At 43.0% G+C, this 27818-nt stretch overlaps 1 protein-coding gene across 2 annotated transcripts in view; it reads right to left on the bottom strand.

Moving 5' to 3' along the window:
• Window positions 1-27818, bottom strand: part of LOC103359185 (glypican-5-like) — a 105956-nt gene that overhangs the window by 32096 nt on the left and 46042 nt on the right. For both annotated transcript variants that reach the window (XM_008284416.1, XM_008284417.1), the window contains one exon: window positions 6656-6776. In XM_008284416.1, the coding sequence (XP_008282638.1) occupies window positions 6656-6776 (121 nt within the window). The remainder of the gene's footprint in view (window positions 1-6655; window positions 6777-27818) is intronic.

Here is a 27818-nt window from a genome sequence, read left to right as displayed (position 1 = left end):
TGGGTGTTTTCCCCCCTTTCTCCGCATGTTGCCACTGACTTTGCATTTACCAAAGTGCAAATTGACAAACTGACAAATGATCTGGATTTGATACTCGCATGGAAACAGATAGACCATTGTAAAAGGATCCCCACCCAAAAACAGCTGGACTGATGGCTGGGAATCAAAAATCCACTTTGAAACATTTATTATCCACATTAGCAATATTTACAGGCAGGGGGAAAGAGAGGGAGAGAGAGAGGACAGTCAGAGGAGACACACAGAGGAGGACCATAACTTGGCCTACTCACTTAATGGACCATTTTATTGGAGGCCAAGACATTAGGCTTGTCCTGTGTGTGTGTTTGGGTGTTATTTCTATATTTTATGTAGTTGTTTCACCATGGAAATGTTGATGTCCAACTGTGTACGTCTCCTCCACCGTGCAAACCTGCCTGCCATACTTTGTATATTTATGTGAATCAAACATTAGCGCTGTGTGTACTGCATGTGCACGCTCATGTTGAGTGCTTAAACAAAAGGCTGCCAGGAGTAGCTGAGGGGTCAGAGCCTGATAAATCAGCAGCTGTTTTCCAATCCCCTCAGTACCACAGTGTGTTGGAGTAGGTACAAATATCCACGTCTCAACCTCAACTAATCCCAGAAATTGAGGTTATTCAAATTTGGAAAAAAAAAAAGCTCAGATTAAAGATTCATCGAAGAACCTGCAATACCTTTTAAGCCAAAAAAAGAATGGCATGTAGCTTAAAATCAGTCCACTATGTATATTTTTAGAGCTTTTTAAAATTTCACTGAAAATAACCAAACCAAACTAGCTCCGAGGATGAAAGACGACAAACGTGCAGACGAGCCTAATTGTACTTCTAACGCTGACACATTATTCAAACTTTAACCCTAAAAAGTCCTGTTAAAAAGTGAGGACACAAAAGCGTCCTTGCTGCGAATGTTTGGAAGTAGTTTTTGCAAAGACGAAAGGAAAGACATACCGACTCAAAATGAACAAAAAGCAATATACTGTGTGCAGGCCCTGGTTTAAATATATAATCTAGTCCAGGGGTGTCAATCTCTGGCCCGCGGGCCAAATTTGGCCCACTTTGTAATCATATTTGGCCCGCGAGACAATACCAAATGACTACTAGAGCTGCCCCCGGTATTGTACTGTACAGCGCATTCACCGCTAATACTACAAATCCCATAATGCCCTGTTGTTGTTTTGGCGCGTCAATCAGGACAGGACCCAGAAACTCCCTCTCCTCTGTGACAGTAGGCATAGCGACTTCACACTACAACTGTGCCATTGATGTGTTTTTTTATTTATAATTTGATTTTGCATGTCTTCACTATTAAGTTATATATAATGTATGGTAATAAGCGTTGCTTGTTCCATATTCAATGTTAAAGCAAAATTTTTTTATTAAAAGGCTCATTTGTTCAATGTTGGCCCGCGACTTTGTTCAGGTTTGAAATTTTGGCCCTCTGTGTTTTTGAGATCGACACCCCTGATCTAGTCCATTAGACAAGAAGCAGTTTAACAGTTTTTCTTTCTTTGTTGCTATCAAAGTCAGATTTTTATTCCCTGCATGGGTCTGCCACAAATTTATGCGGTTTAATAACGATAGATCAGATGTTTCAAGGAGTGTACTTATTTATTTAAAGACATAGTCAGTAATATGCTAGTGGCTCTTTAAAAAAAAAAAAAGCATCATTTCTCAACAGGGGCTTGCAGGTGTTCCAAATCAATGCCAGGCATTTTGCTGTTACCTCAATAGCTGCTGAGTGCAAGTGTTCTAAACAAACAGGTGTATTGTGTATTTATACAAATGCTCAGTGCTCCCAGGACCCCTGAGCTACCCACTGTGTACAAAGCACCTAATTTCTCACCTGTAACACTGAGGGATAGGACTGTGAAAACCTTGGCGGCTTAGAACAATGATTTCCTGAGTGTTTTAAAAAGAAACAAGTTCTTTTCTTGTCCGCTGAGCCAAAGACGCAGCATCTAAATGCAATAATTCTTTCATGATCACATAAAACATATCTCTGAAATATGTAAATATTATCTGTGACACAAGTACCAAGGACGAAATTAGTACATCTCAATGCTTTGGAATGTTATTTAAACATTTTAGCATAACATAGGAGTTTTATTATGTTTATTACAACTTTTGTGTTTTATAACAGCGTTTTTACCAACGACATTTTCATTTCACGTCACCTTTTATTTAATAATGTCCCTTTTTCAAGACAGATTGGGAATCTGAGCCCCTGGTTGCTGCCGATGACGCGGTTCTGTTGGCTTCATCAGGCCGTGACTTTTAAACACACATACTGGGGCGGTTTGCAGCCAAGCAGGAAGCGGCTGGGATGCGAGTCAGCCCCTCCAAGTCTGAAATCATGGTTCTTTGTCGGAAACCGGTGGATTGCTCCCTCTGGGCTGGAGGTAAAGTGCTGCCATGAGTGAAAGAGTTAAGGGATCTTGTAGCCTGGAGCATGAGATGGACGTAAGGGTTGGTGCAGCGTCAGCAGTAATGCACACGTCGTACCGATTTCTTGATGAAGAGGGAGCTAAGCTTAAAGGGAAAGCTCATGATTTACCAGTCGGTCTACGTTCCAACCCTCACCTATACTCATGAGCCCTTGGTAGCGACGGTAAGAATGACATCGTGGATACAGGCAGCTGAAATGTGATTCCTCTGTAGGGTGGCTGGGCTCAGCTTTAGGGTGACGAGCTCGGGTGCCTTGCAGGCGCATTCCTTTAGAGGTTTTCTGGGCACGTCCAACAGGGTGGAGTCCCCGGGGAACTTGCTGGAGGGACTGCATATGTCATGTGGCCTGGGAACACCTTGGGATCCCCCAGAAGGAGCTGGAAAATGCAACTGGGGACGTCTTGAACGCCCTGCTAAGCCTGCTGCCGCCAGACTCCAGAAGAGCAAAGGCATATGGATGGATGGCCTTTTCACGGCAGCAGTGTTGTCGCTGCTTCCCAGCCGATCACAAACTCCTCACTCTAATGCAAACAAGCTCAAGAGCTGAGAAAAACTAACAAGCAAGCAAATAAAATAGAAATGCCCTTGTAGAGTACATATCCCCACCTCACAATTTTTAAGAAAGTCTTTCATCATATATGCCCCAAAATTTGACAGGTTCTTTCCTTGCCTTAACCTTTGTGTTCCAACAAAATCTTGCCTTTCGTTTCCAGGGCTACCCATCACACCTCCACCGTCTGTACCTCTGCTGTCCCTTCTCTTGCCAAGTGCAGACTAACATCTGCCTTAGGTGGGGAGCCAGCTTCCTGTTCTAGTGAAGCCACAGGTGTGTGACGGAAAAAAAAAAAAGCGCTACTCACAAACAGGAATGTAGCTTCGCGTTAGTTCAGACAGGCACGGAGTCAGGCGGTCACATGGCCCCTCCTGTCCAATCGTCATCACTAAAGTCCAGCCCACCCACTTAGCGTGCTTTATAACTGAGGCAGCGTTCATTCATTCTGCCCGCTTCACGCTCACCACATCGCTGCTACTCCAGCCTCTGCAGATCGTCAAATCTCCTCCTCCTCCCCAACCACCACCTTTTAAAAACAGTTCAATCTCATATAACCCTGGTGTTTCCCATATCATGGGATTGTAGGTTGCAGATGGTTCGTTATTGTACCTTGAACTATGTAATCTAGATTCTGTTAGTGAAGACTATTTAGTTGGTCTCCTGTCCTCGTGTTCATACCGTATTTGAAAAATTGTAGATTGTAAATTCATGGCTCTGCGGGGGTTTGTGATCTCAGGGATTATCTGTCATGCTTCATCAGATTGTTCCAGAGCATCACGAGCAGAGTCACCGCCAAACTAAATGTATGTGATCTCAAATAAATGGTTAAATCTGATAAAGTGTCCTGTCTGAATTGTTAATATGAGTAGGATAGAGTATAACAACTTTTCTGACTTGTAAAAACTCAAACTGCTTCATGTTTTGTGATTATAAAACCTGCCAATGAAACATGAAACACACCTCTTATGAAAAAATGGCTTTTTAAAAATCCTGCTGATAAACAGCCCTGACTGCCGATGCTCCACAGCGAATAAAAAAATAAATAAAAAAATGTAGTTGGCAACAAAACTGTTAAAGTAACTACATCTGAAAACTAGTTGCTGCTGTCGTGCTGTCAATAACCAAAGAAAAGATCAAAAATACAGACAGTCAAACAGTTGAAAACTAAAAGCTGAAGAGTCACTGTGTCTAAATCAGGTAGCGATTGTTGAGCTTGCTCGTATCAAGAGGCAGGAGGTACCTCACTTATCCACAGAGGATCCACACAGTGTTGGCAATTTGTGGAGCTCATGTCAGCAGTCATTACATAATACATTCAGCTTTGTCGACGCCTCGCTGTGGAGTCAAATTTAAACTGTGCTGCTGCTTTATATCTGTAATGCAGTCCCTCCTGATTGGTAAAAATTAACTTTACAGCCTAAAAGGCAACCAGGGTGTCCAGTAAAGTTTGTAATTTGGAAAAGGATCCAGATGGGCTTGCCAGAATCAATCTGCAAATAAACTTATTTTATGAACTGACTCTCCCACCTGGAAGATTTTTATGCCGTTGCCCTGCGTGCAAACATCTGTTGCGAGGAGGAGACGGAACGAGACATCAAAATGGGTGAGAGGTATTAAGACATGTTAAATAAGGATGTGCTTTTGTTCCATTTTAATAATGTTAAAGTGACAATTTCCTAAGTCAATTACCTACTACAGACAACAGCAGAGAGAAAGAGAGAACAGTATATTAATATTAGCAACTGGGTCAATTGAAAGCTAAGCTGAATTTTGCAAGATACATGAAATTTAAATAGTTATGACCACTAAAAGGTACACTTCCTGATTTTGTTAGTGCTACAAATGTCTTCTCGCAGTTCAAACAGGGAGGTGGGAGGAAATTTGAGGGTGCCATAACAAAATTAGGGAGCGTGACGTAAAGTCTGTCATAGGCCTTTTAAGCATGAAATAGTATTAGTCAACTGAGGCTTTTGGCAGAGGATCTAATTCTAAGCCAGCCTACTTTGATGTATAGGAACCTGTCTGGAGAGTGACCAGAGTTCGCAGCAGCCATAGGTGAAAAGTTAAACGCTTCATTTCAGAAAGAAACTATTTTTTTAAGCCGACATTTTTGGTATGCTTGATGCTTAACAGTTTAACATATACATGCTGCACCTCTGTCTGCGTGCATGCAAGTGTGAGCGCGTGTGATAAACCCGTATTCCTGCACTTGTGGAAGAAAAACCTGCCACATTATGCCGGTTTAACACTCTGTGATCCTTTGCTCTTATCTGGCACAAACATAAAGCTCAGCCAAGCTCTGCCACCTGGTCGAGATTCAAGGTAGGCTTTTCAACCCTGTAAATGTCAACAGGACACCCGTTCAACTCCGCATAGTTTCCATGACAACAAGGCACTTGACAGCCACCGTGCACAATGGGATGCTGTGGTCTAACAGGAATGATCCCGAGCTGTCAGTGGCAAAGACGGGTTGACAGATCGGCGGAAGGAAATGTACGTGAGATAGAGGTGAACAGTGCAGGAGAGAAAAAATAGATATGCATGAAAAATAAAGAAGGAGATGACGGTAAGAGGATCTGTGCAGATAATGATGTAAAAAAAATAAGTTGTGAAGATATGATGATGCAGTCAAATAAAGCGTCAACATGCAGAAATAAAAAAAAAAGAAATGAGAAAAAGGCAGATAAAGTTTCTTTGATGTATTAGCAACAGCAAATCAAATAGGTGTAGGAGAGGGTGAAAACAGATGAAAGAATGAGCGAGATGTAGATGGAAAGTGAGGGATGGCTGGTGTACTATCAGTGGGCATAATTTTCAGGGCAACAAAAGGGCAGGCAGGCAGAGGGGGAACCAAATCCTGGTCCGTTTGTCTCCTCAAATGGCCTCTAGGGACTGTCTGAAATGGCCCTTTTCTTCTTGGTCCTTTTCAGCCCTAAACTCCATCTACATGACAAACAGTGGCACTTTGAAGCTGCTTGTGTCATCTATGCCTATCTGTCACTCATTCCTGACCTTTTGCTCCCGCCTCTCATCTTTCTTTCTTTTTTTTTTTTCTTTCCCTCCCCCTCTTTCCAACAGTAATTCACTTTTTTTTTTTGTCACTGTCTCCCTTTCACCCACTATCCTTTTCATTTATCTTTGATATCTGCCTCTGTGCTCAAAATAAGTCTTTAGATCAAAAGAAAATACAAGGACGTTTCAGGAGCTCTTTTGACTTGGAGTTACATTGTTTGCAGAGTACTAATAAGAAGAAAGCCAATCAATAGGACTTTGGTGTAGCGGGTTGCAACATTAGTTGACCCTGAAATCTGTCTTAACTCTTGAGGTTAAGCTACTTAAACAGAATCTCGTTATCATTTTGAACAACAACAATGAAGCTAATCAGCAACTTCCTTGTGTAGAGGTACACATGTACCGCAGTGGCACACCCAGTGGTATCTCAGATATTTGTGCAACACATGGAAGAATAAACCAATGACTCAGTGGCACCCTTTGGCCATTCACTGCGTTTAAATGCTAAATAGAGACACATAATCTACATTATACGCAGTGTGTATTTGTGTGTACTGAAGTAATTAGTTATGAGAGCGGTCCTCATGCCGAGTAAAGGTCATCCTACCTGGTTGAAGTTCTCCAACCTCTCTTTGACCTCCACCACTGCAGGATCCACGCTGCGAACTTTGACCTCTGGGTTTTGCCTCTGGGCATGCAGACCATTTCCTACAACTCTGCCTGTGTAGCTGTAAAAAAAGAAACGAAAAGAAATCACATTAGTTGCTTGACACAACACAAGCCGCAGCCTGTTGCGATCTGCTTTAGTCTGCCTGTAAACATGCTGCGCTGCATTGTTGTGTTATTTTGATATCAAACACTGTGCAATTACAAATGACCACAATTGAAATATGTCTTGGAAGTTGCTCAGTTATACTTCAAAAATGAGCTGATGTCATTTGCTTTTCTTGCCAAACGACACCAAAAACCAGAGCTGCACTGTACATCATGTACAGCAGTCCATCACTTTCTGTGTACCAAAGTCTGCCAACTGTACCAGAGCACCTCTTCAGCATAAACTGAAAACCATTAGGGCTTCATTTGTCAAAGACAAAACACAGAGTGTTACATGGGAAATAGTGCACGGTCCATTATGCAACATCTTTTGAATCAACGCTGAATCAAATGTTGTCAAAATTGCTTAATGCTGCTTTTATGTTCTTCTGTGCCTGAAAAGATTTTCAATGAAAATCTGACAGAGCACAGCCTTGTAAAAATGAGATTGAAAGAAAGGGCGAGCTGGACCCTTTAATCTCCTGCATGCTCCGCGGGCCTGAAGCTTGGCAGGAATTACAGCTCTTGATTTGGTCTGAGCTGCTGTTGAGCTGATGTCAGGGAAGCTAACCTTTCTAGCAGGAAACCTGAATGAGAGGAGTGTTAGTCATGTAACAACAGACAAAATAAAAAAAGTTGTTTTGGCGAGAGAATCACAACCCATCAGAACACAGTTAAGCAAGCAGAATGGATTAATTTAACATTTTATAGTTTTAATGGTGAAATGTTTGGACCATGGACAGGATTACATTACTGCAGATTGACTTTTAATGCTGCGCCGCACATATCGTTTACCCACAGCCATTATACTGTTATCCAAATTAATTTGAGAATTATATTTTGATGCTAATCTTCCATGTGTGGAGGATTTAACGGCACTGGAGAGGAATGACATGTGCTGGCATCAAATCAATTGGTGCTTCCACATGCGAGGCTGATAAAGTGATTATTGATGGTTTAAGCGAGTGTGTTTAAATGGATGTGTTTATGGGCGTGTGTGTGTGTGTGTGCATTTGCGGTCGCACACACTCGTATGTATTCATGTGGATATGAGCGGAGGCAATCATAAAAGTGCTGAACCTGACAATCTCTGGCTTGTGATCTAAGCAAAGTCTTGATAAGGTCTGCGCTCCCTCATCTTGCTGAAGCAGCGCTTTACAGATCAGGCCCATAAAAATGCAAAAATTTCTCGCTTTACTCTGTGACGCTTCACATTAACTGTACACCCAGTTTTTTTATTTTTTTTATTTCCTCTTCCTCCTTCAATTGCTTGTTTCACTTTAGTGTATCTACAAAGTGGATTCCCCCCCCGAAACGGACACACACACACAATCAACTGTCTGCTTTGACAACAACTGAAGCTCTTAATTGCTGCCAACTCTGAATCTTCTCAACATGGAAACAATCGATAGCTTTTAGGCTTTCAACTTCCCCCCTCTGACATAAATGATTAATTGAAGAATCAAACAGCTCCCTAAGCAGTGGTTGAAAGTAGGGGGGGCTGTGTGTTAGGGAGTGTATGCGTGTCTGTCTCCCGAGTTGGCTTGTGATAACAGTGTTGGCGCGGAAATGAGCTCATCAGATTGGATGCTAATGAAAGGGAAGTGTCATGGTGAGTCTGGCAGCATGCTAGGCTCTGGAACATTTCAGTGCAGGGTATGTTTGATACTACATAGGGGATGTGACGACTGACACAGCAGGACATCCCAGAGGTGATTACCTGATAGACAAGACAATTAATGCTGCTAATTTTTGGACAGATCCGCGACACACATCAGATGGTACGATAAGTCTCCTGCCAATGGCAATAGCCGATTGCTTCAAAGATAATTTCGCTTTAATGCTGCATCTAAATGAACCGAAGCGTGAACCTCGAGCAGAAGGCAAGAAAAATACTGCAGCACCCCAAATGATAGCTTTTCCTCTAATTGAATAATAACTTTCTATAATCAGTAGACTGCGCTCTCCTCTGGTGGTCTCAAATGTTCAACCTCAATAAACATTACAAATGACTACCTACACATGTATGGCGTCTGACTCACGGCTCTCTGACTCTCTTCGCTGGAACTGACTCGCTCCCCTGTGAATGCGCAATTGATGCACTCTCCTAAAGGCAGCTTTGTCAGTTCTCGTCTTTCCTCCCTGCCTGGAGCGCAGACTAGAAGTGACCTCCACTCCCTGATGCTAACCCCGAACTCAAACTGTCTTGATCTTTAGAAGGCCTGCAGGAATGCTTGTGAGTTTTGAGGCAGAAAACAGAAATTAAATATTCATCCGCGAGGTGTAGAGGGAAATAACAGAAACAACGGGTGCATCTTGAGCGTACTCCTGAATGTGTCTGTGTTTAGGATATAAACAAAGTTAAGGCTATAGGATGAACAGCATTATTAGAAGGGTGTAAATGTTCATGTGGCTACTGCCGGCATAGGGGGTGTACAGTACATCGGCCGCGGGAAAACTAGATTCTACTCTGTCTTTCATCTGTGCTCAGTTCCTGACAGATTACCAATGTCTAGCTGGAAGGTTTAATGAGCCCACAACACTCACCCGGGACTCAATTAGTTAGATTTTTGTATATACAGTATGTGTGTGTCTCTCTTTAACTACAGGCAAGGGTCATCTTTGCATCTCCTCATACATATTTTTTTTATTGAAATTGAGAGCACTCTGGACTCCAACGGCCGGGAATATTTCCATTTAAAATACATATACAGCAAACAACAACAAAAAAAGAAGAGGACTTTTACTTTAAGTCCTCCTGGAGTTTAACAAACAGCAGGATGATTACTGGAGATTTACAGCAAAAAAGACTATGGAATAAACATATGGCAGGTAGGCCTGTTTGATTATAGCTTGCTTCATCGAACTGATTAACTGCATCCATACGGTTGTCAGAAATATTCGTCAGGATCCGAACTGTTGAGATTTTCCACAAACACCCAATCAGTGATGTGAGGAATACTGATGGGGAACCTCAGATCCTTCTTGTGGATATTACTTTGACACAACCAATCATTGCTCCAGACCAAGCAGGACAATGCGGCTGTTGCTCAACAAAAGCCGCTTAGGAATGGCTCGAAGGGTACGGCAAAGAGGAAAAAAAAAAGAGCTTGACCCAGTCTCAAGACTCCACAGATCCCAATCTGATCAAAGATAAATATGTGCCAGAACAAGCCTGATCCACAACCTGCAACTTTGTGGACGCAGACAATCTAATGCCAATGTCCCGGTGCCAGACACCACAGGACAATCCCAGAGATCCCATTTCCATGCCCTGATGGTTCAGAGCTATTTTGGAGGCATAAGCAGAACCTACACAATATTAGGCAGATGGTTTTGCGGCTGATCAGTGTTTATCTGCCAGAGAAAGAAACGGATGTACATCGGGTCTGAGATGATTAAAGGCAGTCTTGTTGATATTTTGGTTTTGTATAAAATCACAAGGCTTTACGAGTGCACCAAGGTTACGCGGTGTGCTCGGGGCTCGACATTTTTGCACAAATTAGAAACAGTTTATCCGTCTCTTTGCTGCAGTAATTAGAATCAATAATCATCTTGTACGAGCTCAACAGCAGGGCCCTCCTTGATATGCTCCTCAAGTTTATTACATCGGTGCCCTCGTGCGGTTTATCAATAGGGTCATATCAGTGAATAACAAATATAGACATATTCTGCACAGAGTATAATCTATGAAAATGAAATCGATAGCTGTGGGCGCGAGTAATATTTCCCACTGGCAGCATGTAAAGACTGAACAATGCAGGTCCTGGTGGAGCTTTGGAAACCCCGACATGTTGTGCTGACACGGGAATCAACATTATTTAGTCTCTGCTAGACGGAACAGACAGACAGGAACTCCTACAGCGATGTGAAATGTTGCTACAGAGGCAATCACATCCCTATGGTCCAGTAATTTCTACAAATAGTCAACTGGAACATGGGAAAATTCTCTAACCCAGCATACGGGAAGTCTGACAATATGTAAGGAGAAGAAACACCAAAGCATCGGTGTAGATGTACATGTCTGTCACCAAGGGGTTATTACAATTAAATGACATTTAAACATAAACCTGTGTCATGGACTTCACTGGTGCTGCTGCTGACTGAAAACACGAGACACGATGAATTATCTATCATCACTCTTCTATCAGATTTCTACTAGCAGTAGCTATGCACAGTTAATGAACTTTTACATTAGTGATATAAGAGTATACAGACACTTATTGTACATTTTATATTTTCTTATTGTTCCTTTTTGCTTATTTATCTGTATTTATGGTTATCTTTGTGCTGCAACAACCACATTTCCCCTTGGGGATTAATAAAGTATTTCTATATCATCTTTTTAAAAACAAACAAACAAACAAACAAAACTGATGGCTACAACAAACAAGCAAATAAACATACTTCAATTTGGATCACATTTCTGCATGTTAATTGATTTGGATAAATGATGTCTCTGAAACAAACATCAGGCTGAATCATAGCGAAGTGAGGAGGGAGGGGAAGTACGGGTGATTAATAGCCGAGAGGAGATGAGGCTGTTTTCATATGAGTGAGTGTGTGTGTTTTTGTGGCTGTGGGTGGTACCATTTCAGCTGAGGGGTGGGGTGGAGGGGGTTGCTGGATTAGAGCTGGTGGTACTGCTGTCAGCAAATTGTTGGTTCATCGTGATTAATAAAGCTTCTCCTCCAACCCTCCCGGCTATTGAGGGAACACGGCGTCAAACGTGTGAAGACCTTTGATTACTACATGATGTCAGCAGCTTTTTAGAAGAAGTCGCCACCGAGGGCTGGGACATCTTTGGTAAAAATGTGTGATATTTTTAAAGCTTTAATGTACCACCGTCTTTTTTTTCCCCCCTATTACCACACATTCATTTATCTTGCAACAGCGTCTGTACATTTTTAAGCAATCTTGATCGTCAATAACGTCCAGAGACAACAAATTCTTGCTGTGCAGCTTTTTTTTTTCCAATATGTACATTCCATTCTTAAGTGACTCACACTGTGTATGACAAACACTTCAAGAGTGAACACTGCTGCTGGAGTCTGGTGTGCCTATTTTAGGAGCATGGAAAGCATTCACCAGTCCAAAGTAAATTTCTCTGTATACATGATTGTTTTTTCATTCATTCCAAATTTGATATGCAACATATTTTAGCATCAAACCAGAATTAGCACACAATTTACCTCCCACACTGGTAGATTCTTGTGTTTTTCAGACGTTTGTAAGAACACTTTTATCGTCCGGTGTTGATTTTGTGGTTTTATGAAGTGGCATATGTCTACCTAAGAGTAAATTATATGCTGCATATATGGCTCACCGCAACATTAAAGCCATACAGAATTGGAAAACACTCCACCTTCCTCCTGCTGCCCTTTGGAGGTGAACAACCTGAAGTCACAAGTGAAGCCAGTCCTAAGAGCGAGGGAGGGGTTGAGTAGATGTTTGCAGCCAGCTAACTTTACGAGCAAGAGCTTGGACATGTTGAAATACTCTGAACGGGAGGTTTTGTTCTGAAAGGCCAGACTGTTCTCACACGCTGTGAGCTCAGCAGCCATTCAGTGTATAACAAACACTAAGCACATGAACAGACAACTGGTCAAAAGCCACTTTGCAAACATTTAATCAACATGACATACGAGCACATGCCGTCCCCTCGCGCCGTAAACACAAACACGCTTGAACGCGCGCGTGTGTTCTGCGAGCCCGGCGTCCGGTAATGCGATGCGAACATGTAAACACGGGCGCACTCGGACCCGCAGCAAGCGCTCAGAAACAAACTTTGTTCCCCATGATAAACACGGTAAGAAAAATAAATATTTCAAAGCATTGTGAAAAATTGAAGCACTGACAAAACCTTTGTTTGTTCTTGTACAAGACGTCCAGAACTCCCAGCAGCATGTAAAGCGTGGCACGCCGTACCTCAGAGACGACTTTATTGGAGGGAAATACTCAAGATCATAAAATGTGCGAGGAGAAACAAATCAGGAGAGGTCACCGGCAGGGCAGGCGAGCTCAAACAGTGTGCTTTTCATTCTGTGCTCTATTTCTCTCATCCTCCCTGCAAACCCCCACCTATTATTTTGTGTTCTTAAATGATCTCTCCAAGTTTTCAGTTCAAGTCATCTTTCTTTTTTTCCCTCTTGATTCCCCTGCCCATTACCGCAAACTCCATTAAATCCTGCTTTCGCTCTCTTTGTTCTGCTTGCTGCCTTTTGTAACCCAGCTGGTAACCACATGAACACGCCGAATGCCACCAGTAGCTGTAGTTGCTCGGAAGTCTCGGCGGTACCTGAGCACGAAGTCTTGGCTTAATTTTACTCGAGCTCTATTCCCCAACAGCTCTGTGCTTTGCCCCCTTTATCTGTCTCCTCCTATCTTTTGACCTCACCTCCTCCTTGTTCCAGCTGGCAGCTTGGGGATTTGAAAATGAAACAGTTACATGGTCAGTCGTGTCCCAGTGAGACGCAGACCTAATGGATGTTCAGAAACACTATGACACTGTGGATAATAAGGCTGACTTTGAGAAAAGTTTCCCCAAGTTAGTAGAAAAACTCCAAAAACTCCCAAAAAAAAAAAAAAAAGGCTGATCAAATTTACTGTAACTGTGCAGTTTCATTAAAGATTTGATTTCTGCTTTCCACTGTGGAAAGCACAACTTTGGGCTGTAGTTCCGAGCAACAAGACTTCAAATTATTTGTCCAAATTTTGTGAAGCTCCCAGTTAATCTCTTTCAGAGCCGAGTTAAGGGAGCTGTGTGATTTTGTGGACCTGGCGAGTAGCCCGGGGGCCTTCTGTCATGCTTTTTGCAGCCTGGCAAGCTTCTGAACGGAATGATGACTCAGAGATGTAGGCAGAGTCAGGCAAGGTCAGAAACATAAAGAGTAGCACAGGTATAGCAGCCGTGTTGCCAACTACGAACAAGACCGACAGTTGCAGAAAACAGAAAAAGGGAAGAAAAAAAAAATGTTTCTTGTGTTTTGAAATTAGTTGGAAATCATTCTGATGATTGCACACTCACTGGCTTCTCAGGAAGTGTCTGCATGACTAACGATGAGATGGTGAGAAACTCTGAACTCTTCTAACTTGTTTTTCCCACACAATAATTTATCTTTAGTTCATTAAATTGCGGCCTAGATGGGAAGGCTAATGTAAAAAAGAAAAAAAATGCCTTGAACTTTCAAGTATATTACCTGGAGCAGTTTTTCTCAGCTTCTTTGACTCGTGACCCCTTAAACCAAACATCTGTCAGTCAGTTTGACTTATCTGTGAGCGGTCCGTTGCAAATAAGACTACAAATATCAGCATGTTTGCATAGCATGGCATCAAACACTCAATTAGAAACCCCGTCTTCCACAAGTCGAAAATAATCAGGGAGAAATTGTGTTCCTTGAAAATGGAACTGGAAATGCACTTTAGTTTTATACACATATAACATGTAAGAGGCAGGGCTAGCTTTGATCAGGCTGAAGATCAAAACACTGCGTTAATGCGGTACGTATTATTTGTTTATTCTGTACAGAAACCAGTGCTTCACGGCTCTATGTCAAGACATCTACTGCCTGGGTCGGTCCAGAGGCTGTTTTAACTCCGGTTACACCGACTCCAGGGTCGTGTCATTTCAGCCGAGATGAAACATTTTCGTGCGGGACAGTTACATAAATGAATCTTTAAAGTTTTTTGTCTCGGACTTTACCTGAGGCGCGACACCTGCGCTGAGCCGGCGGTATATCTGTCTCTGTAGCGCTTTGGGCCAGTGAAATATGGCTGTTTATGGCTGTGCGGTTGGGTTGGAATTACACACCACTATGTTGGTCTCAACTGCTTTGCCACTTCTTAAGAGGTCCCTGGGTGATTTTACCAGCACCAGGCGGGTTTATTGAGTGGTTGCGCTCTTACAGCTATATGACTGAAGGTCCTATGGCTCATATTACTCATGGCCATTGCGCACTAAAAGCATGTCCTCTACAGTGCAATAAAAGGTGTTACCGCACTTATGAATGCCCCCCTTCATACTGTTTGTTTACTATATCCTTTCTAATGCTATCAAACACATGTGTGTGGCCTTTATTGGGTCAAAGTCAAGCAGCCTGTTAATATTTCTCCTGCATCCTCACCGAATACTCCTGAGGGGGAATTTCATTTCAGATTTCCCTTCATTTGTAACTCCTTTACAGTGACCAGACTTCCATGTGATACAATAAAGCAGCCTGGATGTTTGTTTGTCTCCATCTTTGTTTGTGTACTCAGCCTGTTGCTTGGTAGCTGTTGACTGTCTTATCTGATTGTCGTCTGGATGAAGATGAAAGCTGACCCCCAGTCCCCTCTGGTCCAGTAGACCACAGTCTTGTGGAGATGTGGCCCACTGCTAATAGCGGCCTGGAATGCTCTTTAGAATTGGGATTTCCAAGATGCTCCTTGGTGAATAAAAAAAAAAAAAAGAATTTCTAGCGAGAGTTTCGAGCGTGCGCTGATGAGCAAGGCTAAATGTACACTCCCTGGATACAACAAACTTAAAATGTGGACCCAGTCCTTCTCTGTAGCAGCACACAAGCTGTGGGCGTCCTCGGCAAACTATCTTTTGGAATCAGCCGAAGTCTAGTCCTGTCTTGATAAGCTCTCCAGGCCACTGTGACCTGGATCAGCCCCGAGGATAGTCAGAGAGCTGGAAAAGAGACCAAGCCAGAAGGACAGCGGAGAGACTTAAGACGGAAAAACAAAGATGAGACAATGATGTACGACTAGGCATCGGGATTCATTTAGAATGTGCATATATCTACTGGTAATCACATACTGTCATTATTACATACTGTGATTACCTCGGACCCAGGAGCTGTTTGATATCATTACGGCCTTTCTCCCCATCTATTTCTATTTCCGTCTGCGGGCTAGTGAGACAATATCTAGTTTGGCTCATCATTAGCCCATTACTAGCCTACACACAGCCAAGCATGTTTCATTTCAATGCTACTCCAGGCTAATGAACATGTATCGATTTATCTAACAATCACAGCCACTGCAAAGAGCTGAATTAATTTGGTTTAAGTGACTCGCTCTTGGCAACAAACTGCTCTTGCTTTTGCTTTTTTTTTTTTTTTTTTACCCCCCTCAACACATTCCCGCACACACGCTCCGTCTCTCCCACCCCGATGGCTGTGTAAGCACATCCTGACATTAGCAAATCACAAGTGGCAGCACAGTGTAATGTATACTCCCTTGCTCAGTATGTGAAGCTATCAGATACAACATGCACTCTATAGACTTGGTTTTGGCTCTGAACGCTGACATGGAGGACTGTGATACTTTCTCATGCAGGGAAAAAAAAAAAAAAAAGCACAAAATACAAATTAATGTAATTGGACTATATGTGTAACACCTTCTGACTCGGTTGCTGGTCTCACAAAATGTGCTTCCACACTGCACTCGTGTGGCCGAACCTATGTACTGAAAGAATGCAGAAAATGAAACATTAGGACATCCTGAGGTTGAATTTTAAAAGTAAGATGAGACTCTGACAGAACCTTCGGGTGAAAAATAGCTTCAGATCATGAGTCATATCTGATACTCATCTACTGTTTAAATCTTTCATACTCTCACAGTGTCACAGTGTTATTCTTGCTTTTTTTATGTTTTATGCTTCTGGAACCTAAAGTAGTTGAAGATGTATGGGCTTAAACATCCATCCATCCATTATCTATACACCGCTGAATCCTCACTAGGGTCATGGGGGGCTGGAGTCTATCCCAGCTGACTCAGGGTGAAGGCAGGGGACACCCTGGACAGGTCACCAGTCTATCACAGGGCCACACTTAGAGACAGACAACCAAGCACACTCACATTCACACCTACGGACAATTTAGAATCACCAATTAACCTCAACATGTTTTTGGACTGTGTGGGAGGAAGCCGGAGAACCCGGAGAGAACCCACCCTGCAGCCCGGCTTAAACATTATTATTGTTCTAATTATTAGAAGAAGAAAAACGATGAATTAGTCAGCTTTAGGGCTGCAAGGTGGCGCAGTTGGTAGCACTGTTGCCTCGCAGCAAGAAGGTTGCCGGTTCGTGTCCCGGTGGAGGCACTGGGATCTTTGTGCGTGGAGTTTACATGTTCTCCTCGTGCAGCGTGGGTTCTCTCCGGGTTCTCCGGCTTCCTCCCACACAGTCCAAAAACATGTTGAGGTTAATTGGTGATTCTAAATTGTCCGTAGGTGTGAATGTGAGTGTGCTTGGTTGTCTGTCTCTAAGTGTTGCCCTGTGATAGACTGGTGACCTGTCCAGGGTGTCCCCTGCCTTCGCCCTAAGTCGCCTGGTATAGACTCCAGCCCCCATGACCCTAGTGAGGATTAAGCGGTGTACAGATAGTGGATGGATGGATAGTCACCTTTAAAGTAGCATAGTATTCCTATTCATAGCAAGCTTGGCAACTTGAGTTTTCATACAGGAAACGCTAATGTTCTGCTGAAATGAGAAAATATCTGCTGGCAATGAAAAACTGTTTACATCCACAACAAAGGAATTACGTTATGTACGCTTTTTAAGAGGCGGAAATGTCCACCGCTTGCCTGTGTGTTTCTCAGCGGAGCAGAAGAGCCGGCGAAGCTCCAAATTTATGACTCCACAGAGTTCGACAAATTCAAAAATACAGAACGTCCATTTGTCAGTGTCTGTTTCTTGTGCTGGAGACAGACAAATAGAAACGCACAGTATGGCTATAGTATTTAAGGCTTTAATAGTCTCTGGTGGCAATTACAAAGATTACAACTATAATTGGCTGGTGGTTTGCTTTGAGGACATTCCCAGGCCTCACTGTCCCGACTGCGTCTGTCACTGGGTGTAACTGCTCCCCACCTCAATGTGTCGCCCGCCTCAATGTACAAGCAGACGCACTGCAGGGCTGACTCAACGGACCACACAGACTTCTGGGAAAGCGCTACGGAGCTCCATCAGGATTGAAGGAACGAGAATGTCATGTCCGCCGTGCCCACACACGAAAAAGTCGCACGCAGACGGGCATCATTTCCTGACAAAGACAATCATTTTGCTTTTTGTGGATACAACACACAAACTCACACGAACTTTCCGCTGCGCTTCTCACAAACATGCACACGTAACCTCATCCGTGTTGGAGATTTAATTACACGAGTGCTTTCAGAGTCTGGATCTTAATTCAGTTCCGAATGCTCGCTATTTTTGACTGCAAAATAGTGACACATTGGGATATTGTTAGGGGTTTTTTCCCTCTTTTTTTAATTTAAATTCCAGGTTTCAATGCTTGTTGATGAGTGAAGATACAGCACTCATAACTGTGGCACAAGAGGGGAAAGATTCAAGTAAAAATTCTACGCAACACCAACAGAACTTTTCTTCCTGTTAAACTGTGTTGCACTCATTTTCCCAAACTTCTTGCATGAACTAATAACACACACACAACTATTTTAATGACAAGAACTTAGCAGCAGGTGGCAGCATTGGTCAGCTTAGCTTTCACGAAGGTCCACCACATAACCAATTTCAAGTATACTGAGTACATATAGTGATGACAAAGGCATAAAGGAGGCGTGAAAGAGAAAGTGACAGAGGTGTGAAAACAGATAGAGTGGGTTCCAAGATCTCGTTGCAATTATTGCTGGTTAGTTTTCATCTCTTGTGTGTGCCTCAGCACCACTGAAAATGTCCCTCGGTGTATATTTTAAAAAACATGAATGAATGAATAAATGAAGAAGAAATGCAGCAAAACAAGAACATGAGCAAAATGGAGCGCGTAAGTAACGGAGGATGGAAAGAAAGAAAGAAAGAAAGAAAGAAAGAAAGAAAGAAAGAAAGAAAGAAAGAAAGAAAGAAAGAAAGAAAGAAAGAAAGAAAAAGAAAGAACGCCTTTACAAGACCTACAGTGATGAATCCATCCCCTCTTCCAGCCACATGCCTACATGCCGAGGAGGGCATGGATAACTGAGGTTAGAGGTCTGGGGGAGCTGGAGGGGCAGTTGGTGTGTGGAAGGCAGACAAGGGCAGGCAGGGGCAGAGCCAGGAAAGTAAACTATGCCCCAGAGCACAGACGGGTGGAGTGGACCATGATCCTCTAGTGTGGTACGACCACCTGTTTGTCTGTCTGTCTGTCTAATCCGGGTCAGAATGGCGTGATCTGGCGCTTAAAGTTGACAGCTCCAGTGTAAACTACCAACTCGTGAAGGGGGCTAAAGCGCTGATAAGCTGAATATACATGTCTAGATTTGAAGTGTTTATTTTTGCGTCTTTATGTGCAAGCTGGAGGACAAAGCAAGAGGCATATTGTCACATATAAACTGTACAGGCAGTGCTACAGTACGTTAGACCCACAGCAACAATCAGACAAAGGCATCCTCATAGTCAGACATACCCGCATACAGAGCGGAGAGGGTTTGCGGGGGTGTTGAGTGAAGGGGTCAGGGTTCAACCTCTCGACTGCTGCAAAGGGCACGTGGGAGCAGCACTCGCACCTATCCGCGGACACACACACACACACACACACACACACAGGCAGGCAGACAACCGCAGTGTACATTTATTATGCCTATATGCAATCGAGATATCAATACATAACCCACACGCGCTCTCAGATGAGCAGAAATGGCCCCCAGACACCCGGTGAGAACACTTGAGAGCACATTGTAGATAGAGAGATAAGGAGTCAGCTCTAGCCGCGGCTACCTGACACCAGAATAACACATATAGGATTATATACTGCAATGTTGTGCAAACTGCAGTTAAGGTCAAGGAGCGAGAGAGAGAGCGACTGTACCGCGAGCGAAGAGAAGAAGGGCAAAGGTGAGGGAGCTGTTATCCAAATGAAGTCGGGCAGATGGTAACATTGACAAACACATGGGCAAAATGGCTTTCTTGGCAGAAATCCCAGCCATAACTATCATGTTTGTCATGAGCAGGCTTATCTGTCAATCAAGCGCAGGTTGGAAATTGTACACATCATCATAAGTGAGTCTGGAAGTTGAATTTGAGAAGTCCAGGTTTGGGTTAAGAGGCTTGGACCACAGTCGAAAAAGTCCCCCGAGAGTCACTGGCAGTGTTCTTTTTCTTCAGTGTAAGATTAGTTCCTCTCTGGCATTATCTGGATGTTCGAAAGTCCCGACTGGATTCAACAAATGATTTACCTTTAGTCATGATTCAGGCTTATTTTGTGCATTTTTAATGATCCTCTAAAGGGGTTATTTATGGTGATAGTTGGAAGCAATTGCAAAGTCACAATCTTGAGTCTCGCTTAGTCTCGCTACATACAGTAGTTATTAGCTATAATAGTGGCCTTGCAACCACTTCCTGGAAATGTCATCAACAATTTTTAACACTTCATTCAGAACACTGCTGCCAGCGTCCTGACAAGAACCAGGAGAGCCGAACACATTGCTCCTGTTGTTAAATCTTTATACAGGCTTACACTTACTTAGAGGATTTAGATTTTAAAGTACTGCTTTTGGTTTCAAAATACATAAATTAAAAAAAATAAAAAAAAATCCCTCAATAATTGTAGGTGGAAAACACATTTACAATGTCCTTGAAGAAGATAAACCAAGCAGAGGTATTAGCTTTCTCTGCAACACCTCAAGTCTGATCCCACCAAGGTGAACGAGCTTTCAGCTACTCTGCTGCACACAGATGGCACCGACTTGTTGTCGGTGTCAAAAATGCCCCGAGCCACTTTAAAATCCAAAGTAAAAACTCTGCTGCTCTCATGTGCCTCTGATGGATCGCTACGTCCTTTGTTGCACTTAAGGCGACGTTTCTTCCCCACATTTTCTTACTGCTTTAACTATCACCTGGTTGACTGCTATCTACGTCTACTTTTTGTTTTATGCATTTAATTTTAACCATATTTAAGAATGTTCTTTATTTATTATTATTATTTCATTCTGTTCTTACTTGATTTTTATTCCGGTATTTATTGCTTTAGTTTTTTTGAATGTCTTTCAAATGTTGCTCTTTGCCAAAAGCACTTTGAAGTGCCTCTGTGCTCGAAATGTGTTTGATAAATAAAGCTGTCTTGTCTTGAATTTTTCTACAGTTCTTTTGATTTTTATTATCCTCTTTTATTTCCTGGTTCGCATCAGGAGTTACATGCGTTTCAGTGAAAATCATGTAATATTTTAAAACACAGACTATTGCTGTTCCTTATGAGGGACAGAACTGCTGCAATAAATTTGACTGCAAGTGATTTTAATTTCATTTCATTCTGTGGTGCTCATCAACAGGTTAGAAATTTATAAAGCTATTTTTTTTAGCATTAGAAAAACTTTTTGCTGTACATTGCTTTAACCTTCAGCTGAATGGATCAAGCTAAGCAGGTTACCGGCTTTCATAATCATCAAAACAATACATCTTTGTCTGTCTCGCCCACAAATACATAACCAGACACATACAAAACCAATTATCATATTTTTATCTGGCGATTTTCAGTTCACACACATTTAAGGAGGGGGAAAAAAATGACTGCATTATCCGTTGAGGTCCTAAAATGCTCTCGCTACAATATATGGTGGGTCTAGTTGTAGGCTGAGAGATGGCCTGTTACCTGACGAACAGTCCTCTATTATCTAGCCATGATGACGCATGGTGAAATTGTTTGGCTCGAATCCTTTTGACACTGGCCAAGAAGCTAGCCCAGAGAACTGCTAAATGGATCTGACTCTCATCACAAATGGTCCAGAGCCGCACCTTTAAAGCCCAGCCAAATCTGGCAACCATGTATGAGCCAGGTCCAGCTCACATTTGGTCCTTCCACGCAACATCACTCATTCACAATCAGACACGACTGGCTTTAGGATATCCACAGACGTCAACCATAGATGTGGCAATTTTTTAAAACTATTTTTCATAATTTTAAACCACAGCTATCTAGCAAAAGATCGCTAGTTGTGTACACAGTTTTGAGAATAGGGTTAGGACAACAGGTTTAGGTTCAAGGTTAAGGAACAGAGGCCAGTCAAAGGCTATTTTAAAAGCAAACAGTAGTTCATAAATACACGCTCTCACATTTTGACCATATATCCTTTAACTGGTTAGTTGGTAAGGAATGCGTCTGTGTGTGTGTGTTTTTGGCAGCAGGGTTAAAGTGTATATGAACGTATGAAAATAGGGCGGGACTTTCCCCCTCCATTCTGTAGCTCTTCCGTGCAGAGGCCGCATTCCCAGCACCACTCAGGGGGCTCCAGTGAGCGAACCACGACACCAAACCCACCCGGAATTCTAGGAACGTTTTCCCTGTGGTTTCAGGTTACCACATACACACACACACTGAACGCAGATCACAGGCGCACACACACAACAGCCTCCACAGTAGTGTACTGTACTTTTGTTGTTTATACAGAGTTGGTTTTGTTAGCTTTCCCTCTCTCCTCCCGTGCCTGTCATTCATTTTCATTTTACGCTCGCATACCTTTCCAGCGGGTTGGACAACAACTTGGACCAACGCTTAAACTTGCGATTGGACTCAAACCAGACGTCTTGTTCAGATTCTCACTCTCATGGTAAATACCGCACGCTGAAAACGTATACACTTACACACACATTCGCACTAAAACCCTACAGGGAACCTCACCAATGCTTACTATGGGCCCCAAATTCAAAGCTACAGGTAAACATTGCATCATACAGTATTCAGCTTGAACTCTAGCAAAAAAAAAAAAAAAAGAAAAAAGAAAAACTCACACTCAATCAAGCTTTGAATTACATTTGCAAAGTCTGCTGTATACCCCCAGGAAAAAGGATAACAGTGTCCCTAAAAATAGTCACGACAGAGAGGTTTGGCTTTGTAAGTCAGAAGCGATCACACTGAGTGAGCGCTGTGTGTGTGTTGGGTGTGTTGAGTGTGTTGCTGTCTACAGAACACAGAAATAGTGTGATCGTCTATATGGTCATAATCCTGTGTCCTCACAGCTACGAGCTGCATGTTTAGATCAAAGCAGAGGTCTGAAGGTGGATTTTCTCTGCCTTTGAACAGTGTTTAAACGCACACTGAACTGAGTGAGTGGTGTTATTGATATGCTAAGGGTCAAACATAAAGTTTTTTTCTCACACCACGGGATGTATTAAGGAAAAAATTGTTTTCTTTTTCTTTGCGTTAGATGTCACACTTCTGGTGCACAACTCAGATTCTCACGTTTGGAAATGAAAATCCTGAGAGGCAGTCAGTTGCATGCTGTAACCTTTGATTTTCTAAATATATACAAAGTGCATAGATTCCTTTGCAAAGTCGATGACCAACCAGACATCCAGACACAGCTTTAATACTGCGACAGCATGCACGACACCACAGAGGGTGCGGCAAGAACCAACAAGCACTTTACTGCATAACTACGCAGTCTGTCGCTGCGATTTTATGATACAAGCTAAAACTTATGTCATCACTACATCCTGGAAGGCTCCTCGGACAGGATTTTGCTTTACACGTAAGGTTGTGTGTGGTGTTTTTTTTCTTTTTTTGTGTGTGTGCGTACAGCTGCACGTTGTCATTGCCGCTGACATCAAGGGGAACACGTTTTGTCCTTTGTCCGTTGGCGTGGTACATCAGAATGCGTGTTAAACTGAACAGAGCTGCTTAAGAGGCTAACACAACCCTGTCAAACGCACACAGGACAATGATATACAGACCACTATTGGCTGGCACCCAGACACGCTAGCAGAGAGGACTTCAAACAGGCTCATAGAGGCAATTAAGCCACAAAGACAGAGAGCTCTCCTAAAGCCACTGCTTCCTGCTGCCACTGACCTATATCCCTTATTTTTTTCCCCCTCATCTATCCATGAGTTCATCTCTCCTTCTATCAATTGTTTTCCCTTTCACACTTCCTTTCCCCTCCCCGCCACGTCTATCCCTCTACTTCTCATCCTCATCTCCTGCTATGAGTTTGATGCCTTGCCAATGGGCAAGCGCAGAGGTTAGTGAGTACACTATGTCTACCTCGCCCAGTAGGAACCGCTCCAGTAAAACATGCCAATCTATTGTGGCATTTTAATTATATTAGCTCAACCCTCTCCACTGGCTGAACACACAACATAAGAGAGACGCTGTAAAACCGTGTCCCTTCCATAAAAGTGATGATAATAAGACAGAAAGAAGCTGGAAGGAAACTTCACAAACATACAATGTGCACGAGGCACGCCATAAAACCCAAAACCTGAGGTCCCACATTGGTGAGTAATTTGACAGTGAGGCCAACAGAATTACATTTGCTTACACGCCATCTATACAAAGCATGTAGTCACACTTTTTCCCCTGTTTAGAGAATCCATGAAGCCGAACTTACAATCCAAGCATTTCTGCAGAGAGAATAAATAACTCGAGAGATACTGAAATATGATCGCTGTTGTTTCTCTCACTCGCGCACACAGCACAAAGATGCAGCTCCAAAGAGAGAAGAGTCAAAGCAATGTGGAGCAGGTCATACTGAGGTCCTCTGCAGCAGCCCGGGGTTATGGGAAAGGAACGGGCCACTGAATCACAGCGAAGGGGGCAAACAGAAGAGGGGAATTGAGGGAGGGACAGAGGAAGGACTAAGAAGTTAGTCGCAGACATCAAATGCAAACGGCAGAGGGGAAAGGGTAGGTGGAAAAAAAAAAAACAGAAGAGGCCAATATTTCTGAAACGTTTCTCTGATGTCAACTGTTCTTATGACTCCCGGTTTCATCATGCCTGTTTTATGTCGACATTTTTGTTTTTAATTCACATACCTAACAGACTCTGGAGTTGTTACGTTCTGCTGCTCCGACACGAGCCTTTAGGCACATGTATGCAGCACATGCAGGCTGAGATCAGGGAACGTCCTGCCTCTGCACTTATTAATTAATTTATTGTCCCCTCTGCTAGAGTTTCATTATTCAATTCACTTGCACTTTTTGAACTAAGCTTCCCTGACCCAAGAGACCGACACGGAGAAGGCGAGGAAGAAAAAAAAAAAAACACGACTGTGACTAGATTTTAGAGAAAGTGAGTGAGCGTATGAGGGGTGAAGGCTTTGCCCGGCGCAGCGCTCTCCCCGTTTCTCCCTGCAACAACAGAATGGATTCCAGATGTCAAAATGATAAACAAATGAGATTGTCATAACCTTATAAAAATGCGAGGCATTCAGAAGCACTCGCACCGCCGTACTGTCTGTGGACTATCTCTTGAGCTCATACCAAAACTTTGGAATCATCCCCAAAGTATGATGATGACTTATTAATTCTCCACTTTCACCGAAGGACACACACACACATGCACAACAGTAATATGTGCACACACCCACTGATTTTAAGATTTCATCCACAGCAGTCGGTCACCATGAACAAATCAGCTTTACATACAGTTTTACCAGGTTGTGGTGCAATTGCGGGGTTTGATCTCAGGGTTGAAATGAATGTTTCTCTTTGTGCAAGTCAATACAGAGAGAGGTGTTAGTGAGCTGTTCAATAAGCATTATAATATCTGACTGCTGGCCTCTCTACAGAACGCATACTCTGCCTGTATAGAGTGTGTAAATCAGCTCGATAGAAGTGAATCCCATATGAGTTTGTGGCTTACAAAATGCTGATGAGGTGCCAGAGTTCATCTAAATCATCCACGAACACATTGTATACAGTATTAGACTAAATTCAAACACGATAACTGCTTGATTTACTGCTTTGTTTCTTTTACTTGTTTACATTATCCAATCAGGTTCGAATCGAGTCGCTGCTTCTTCCTCATTCGCAGCATTTAATCAAGTGCAACAAGTCCACCATGAAGAAGTTCATTCTCCTCTTATTAACCTACATGCAAACCAACCACGACACAGCACTTGTCTTTTGTAGCTTTAACTACGGTGCTCTGCCTACGAGCTGCTGAAGCGGATGCCAACATCTATCCGCTGTGTTGCCCCACGACGACATCAAAGATCTTTGTTGCCCTCCGATGGGGCTTGCGTCACAAACTGGGCGCTTATTCCAGGGATGAATCATTACGATTTGGAAATATTGCTAAATTGAGTTTATTATTACGCCTTAATTTGCTGTCTAAGCCCAACCACTTGGGTCTGGTTATGACTTGGAGAAATGTAACAATAGCTTATTGTCTAATGATCCACTCATTGAGGTTACCTTATCATGTGTCTTCAGTCAACAGGCTAATTAAGATCTTTATGATGCCTAATAGAGGTTACAGCGTATTTTCAAAACATGCTCACTATCTCAAACTATCACATTGTTGTAGCCTGCAGCATCATTTTCAGAACAAACACACACTATCTCAAAGTATCAAAAAGTGACGATAGCCTGCGGCATCATTTCAAGACATGCACACACTGTCTCTGTGTCAAAAGTTTTATCAGAAAGGCAAGAGACAACAAGAATGGCAATTAACACAATTAAAGTGAGGAGAGAGGGACAGGAAGCGTTCGACTTTGTGGCAACGCGACAACAGAGCTAATCTAAATAAAGAATGTGGTAATTTTGGTTGATCTTATCTTTCCGGAAAAGATGGTGCAAAGTATTCGCACATGTGATGGTGTAAATGTTCAGAGATGTTTGAACACATGCCAACACGCACTTTTAGTTGTAAGTACAACTGCTTGCCCCCCGCTTGCCACTCTGTCATCAGATGCTGAATAAAGAGAGGAGGGGAATTTCAATCCCTAATGCCTTTGATGTGCTTTGAAGTAATATAACATACAAGTGTGTGTGTGTGTGAGAGAGAGAGAGAGTGTGTGAGTTTCTCTTTGCCTGAGCACATTATGATTGTGTCTAAATGAAAACCCCTCCAGCTGTTGACTAGCATATGGATCCCGTGTGGATTAATGTGTGTCTGTGTGTGTTTTTGAGTCTATGTGCTGCGTGTGGGGAAAACCCACCGAGTCCTCAGAGGCTTTGTGGGTCTACCACAGAGGAAGTGAGACTATGACATGGGCTAACACCACGACACATTGGAAGATTTCTGGAACTTGCTCTTTGCTGCACACTTTTTCCTAATCTTTTCACATCTCTGCTTGTCACTAGTCTTCTCTTCTCTCATCTCTTCACGCAGCTTTCCCAGGCATGGTCCAGGCAGTGGCAGTAGTAATGGCACTGATGTCCAAGTCTTTCCCATGCAGCCTCATAGGAGGGTCTTTGTTCCCCCTCCAGGCTTTGGGGGTCCCCACGGCAGGGCTGTGCCCCACTCCACTGACTCCACAATGGGTCTTTATGCTGCCAAGGCCCCCCCTCCCCACCACCGCTCCACCATGCTTGCCTCATCAGGGGCACATTGAGGCACAGGGGGCACCACGGCACCAAAACGACAACCCTTTTCATGCCCTGCTCTGTCCTCTTTTCACTGTAATGCATGCCAACGGAGTCAGATACACTGAAAGATGTTAGCTGAATAGCCGCAGGCCAATCTGAACAGTTTATGAGTGGTGCCAAATGTCTCAGTAGGGTACTGTTTTCTTATTCAAACCAAGAACACTTGACACCACAAGCAAAGACCTGGCACTCACCAGGGAGTGTGTGATAACACCGTTACAACCCATTAGCACCGTTGTTGAAAAACCAGTACCCTTGGTAGCAAAATGACTTGCACACAATCCTTGACACACGGAGAGTAAAGAAATAGAGAAGTGGCAGTAAAGGCGGACAAAGGAGGATCTTGACAAGATTAGTTAGACTTTTCTTGTGTCGTATGTACTGAATGGTTGCCTCGCCCTGTGTTTCTCTCTCACATGTTCCTGATCACGGACGTAGCGCACACACTGGCTGCCTCCTGTACTTGTGTGCTTGACACACTGTCACAGGCCCTGATGAATGGGTGGTCTGCACAATGCACTACGTCTCAGGCATTGGCAGATCCTCTCCAGTTGAGAACAGTATCGGGCCAGACGAGTGGAGTATTGGAGAGAAGAGAAGAGAAGAGAAGAGAAGAGAAGAGAAGAGAAGAGAAGAGAAGAGAAGAGAAGAGAAGAGAAGAGAAGAGAAGAGA

Source organism: Stegastes partitus, unplaced genomic scaffold, assembly GCF_000690725.1.
Source record: "Stegastes partitus isolate 25-593 unplaced genomic scaffold, Stegastes_partitus-1.0.2 Scaffold358, whole genome shotgun sequence".
Lineage (NCBI taxonomy): Eukaryota > Metazoa > Chordata > Actinopteri > Pomacentridae > Stegastes > Stegastes partitus.
Note: the sequence above shows the minus strand (reverse complement) of the source record. Positions and strands in the feature narration are given on the sequence as shown.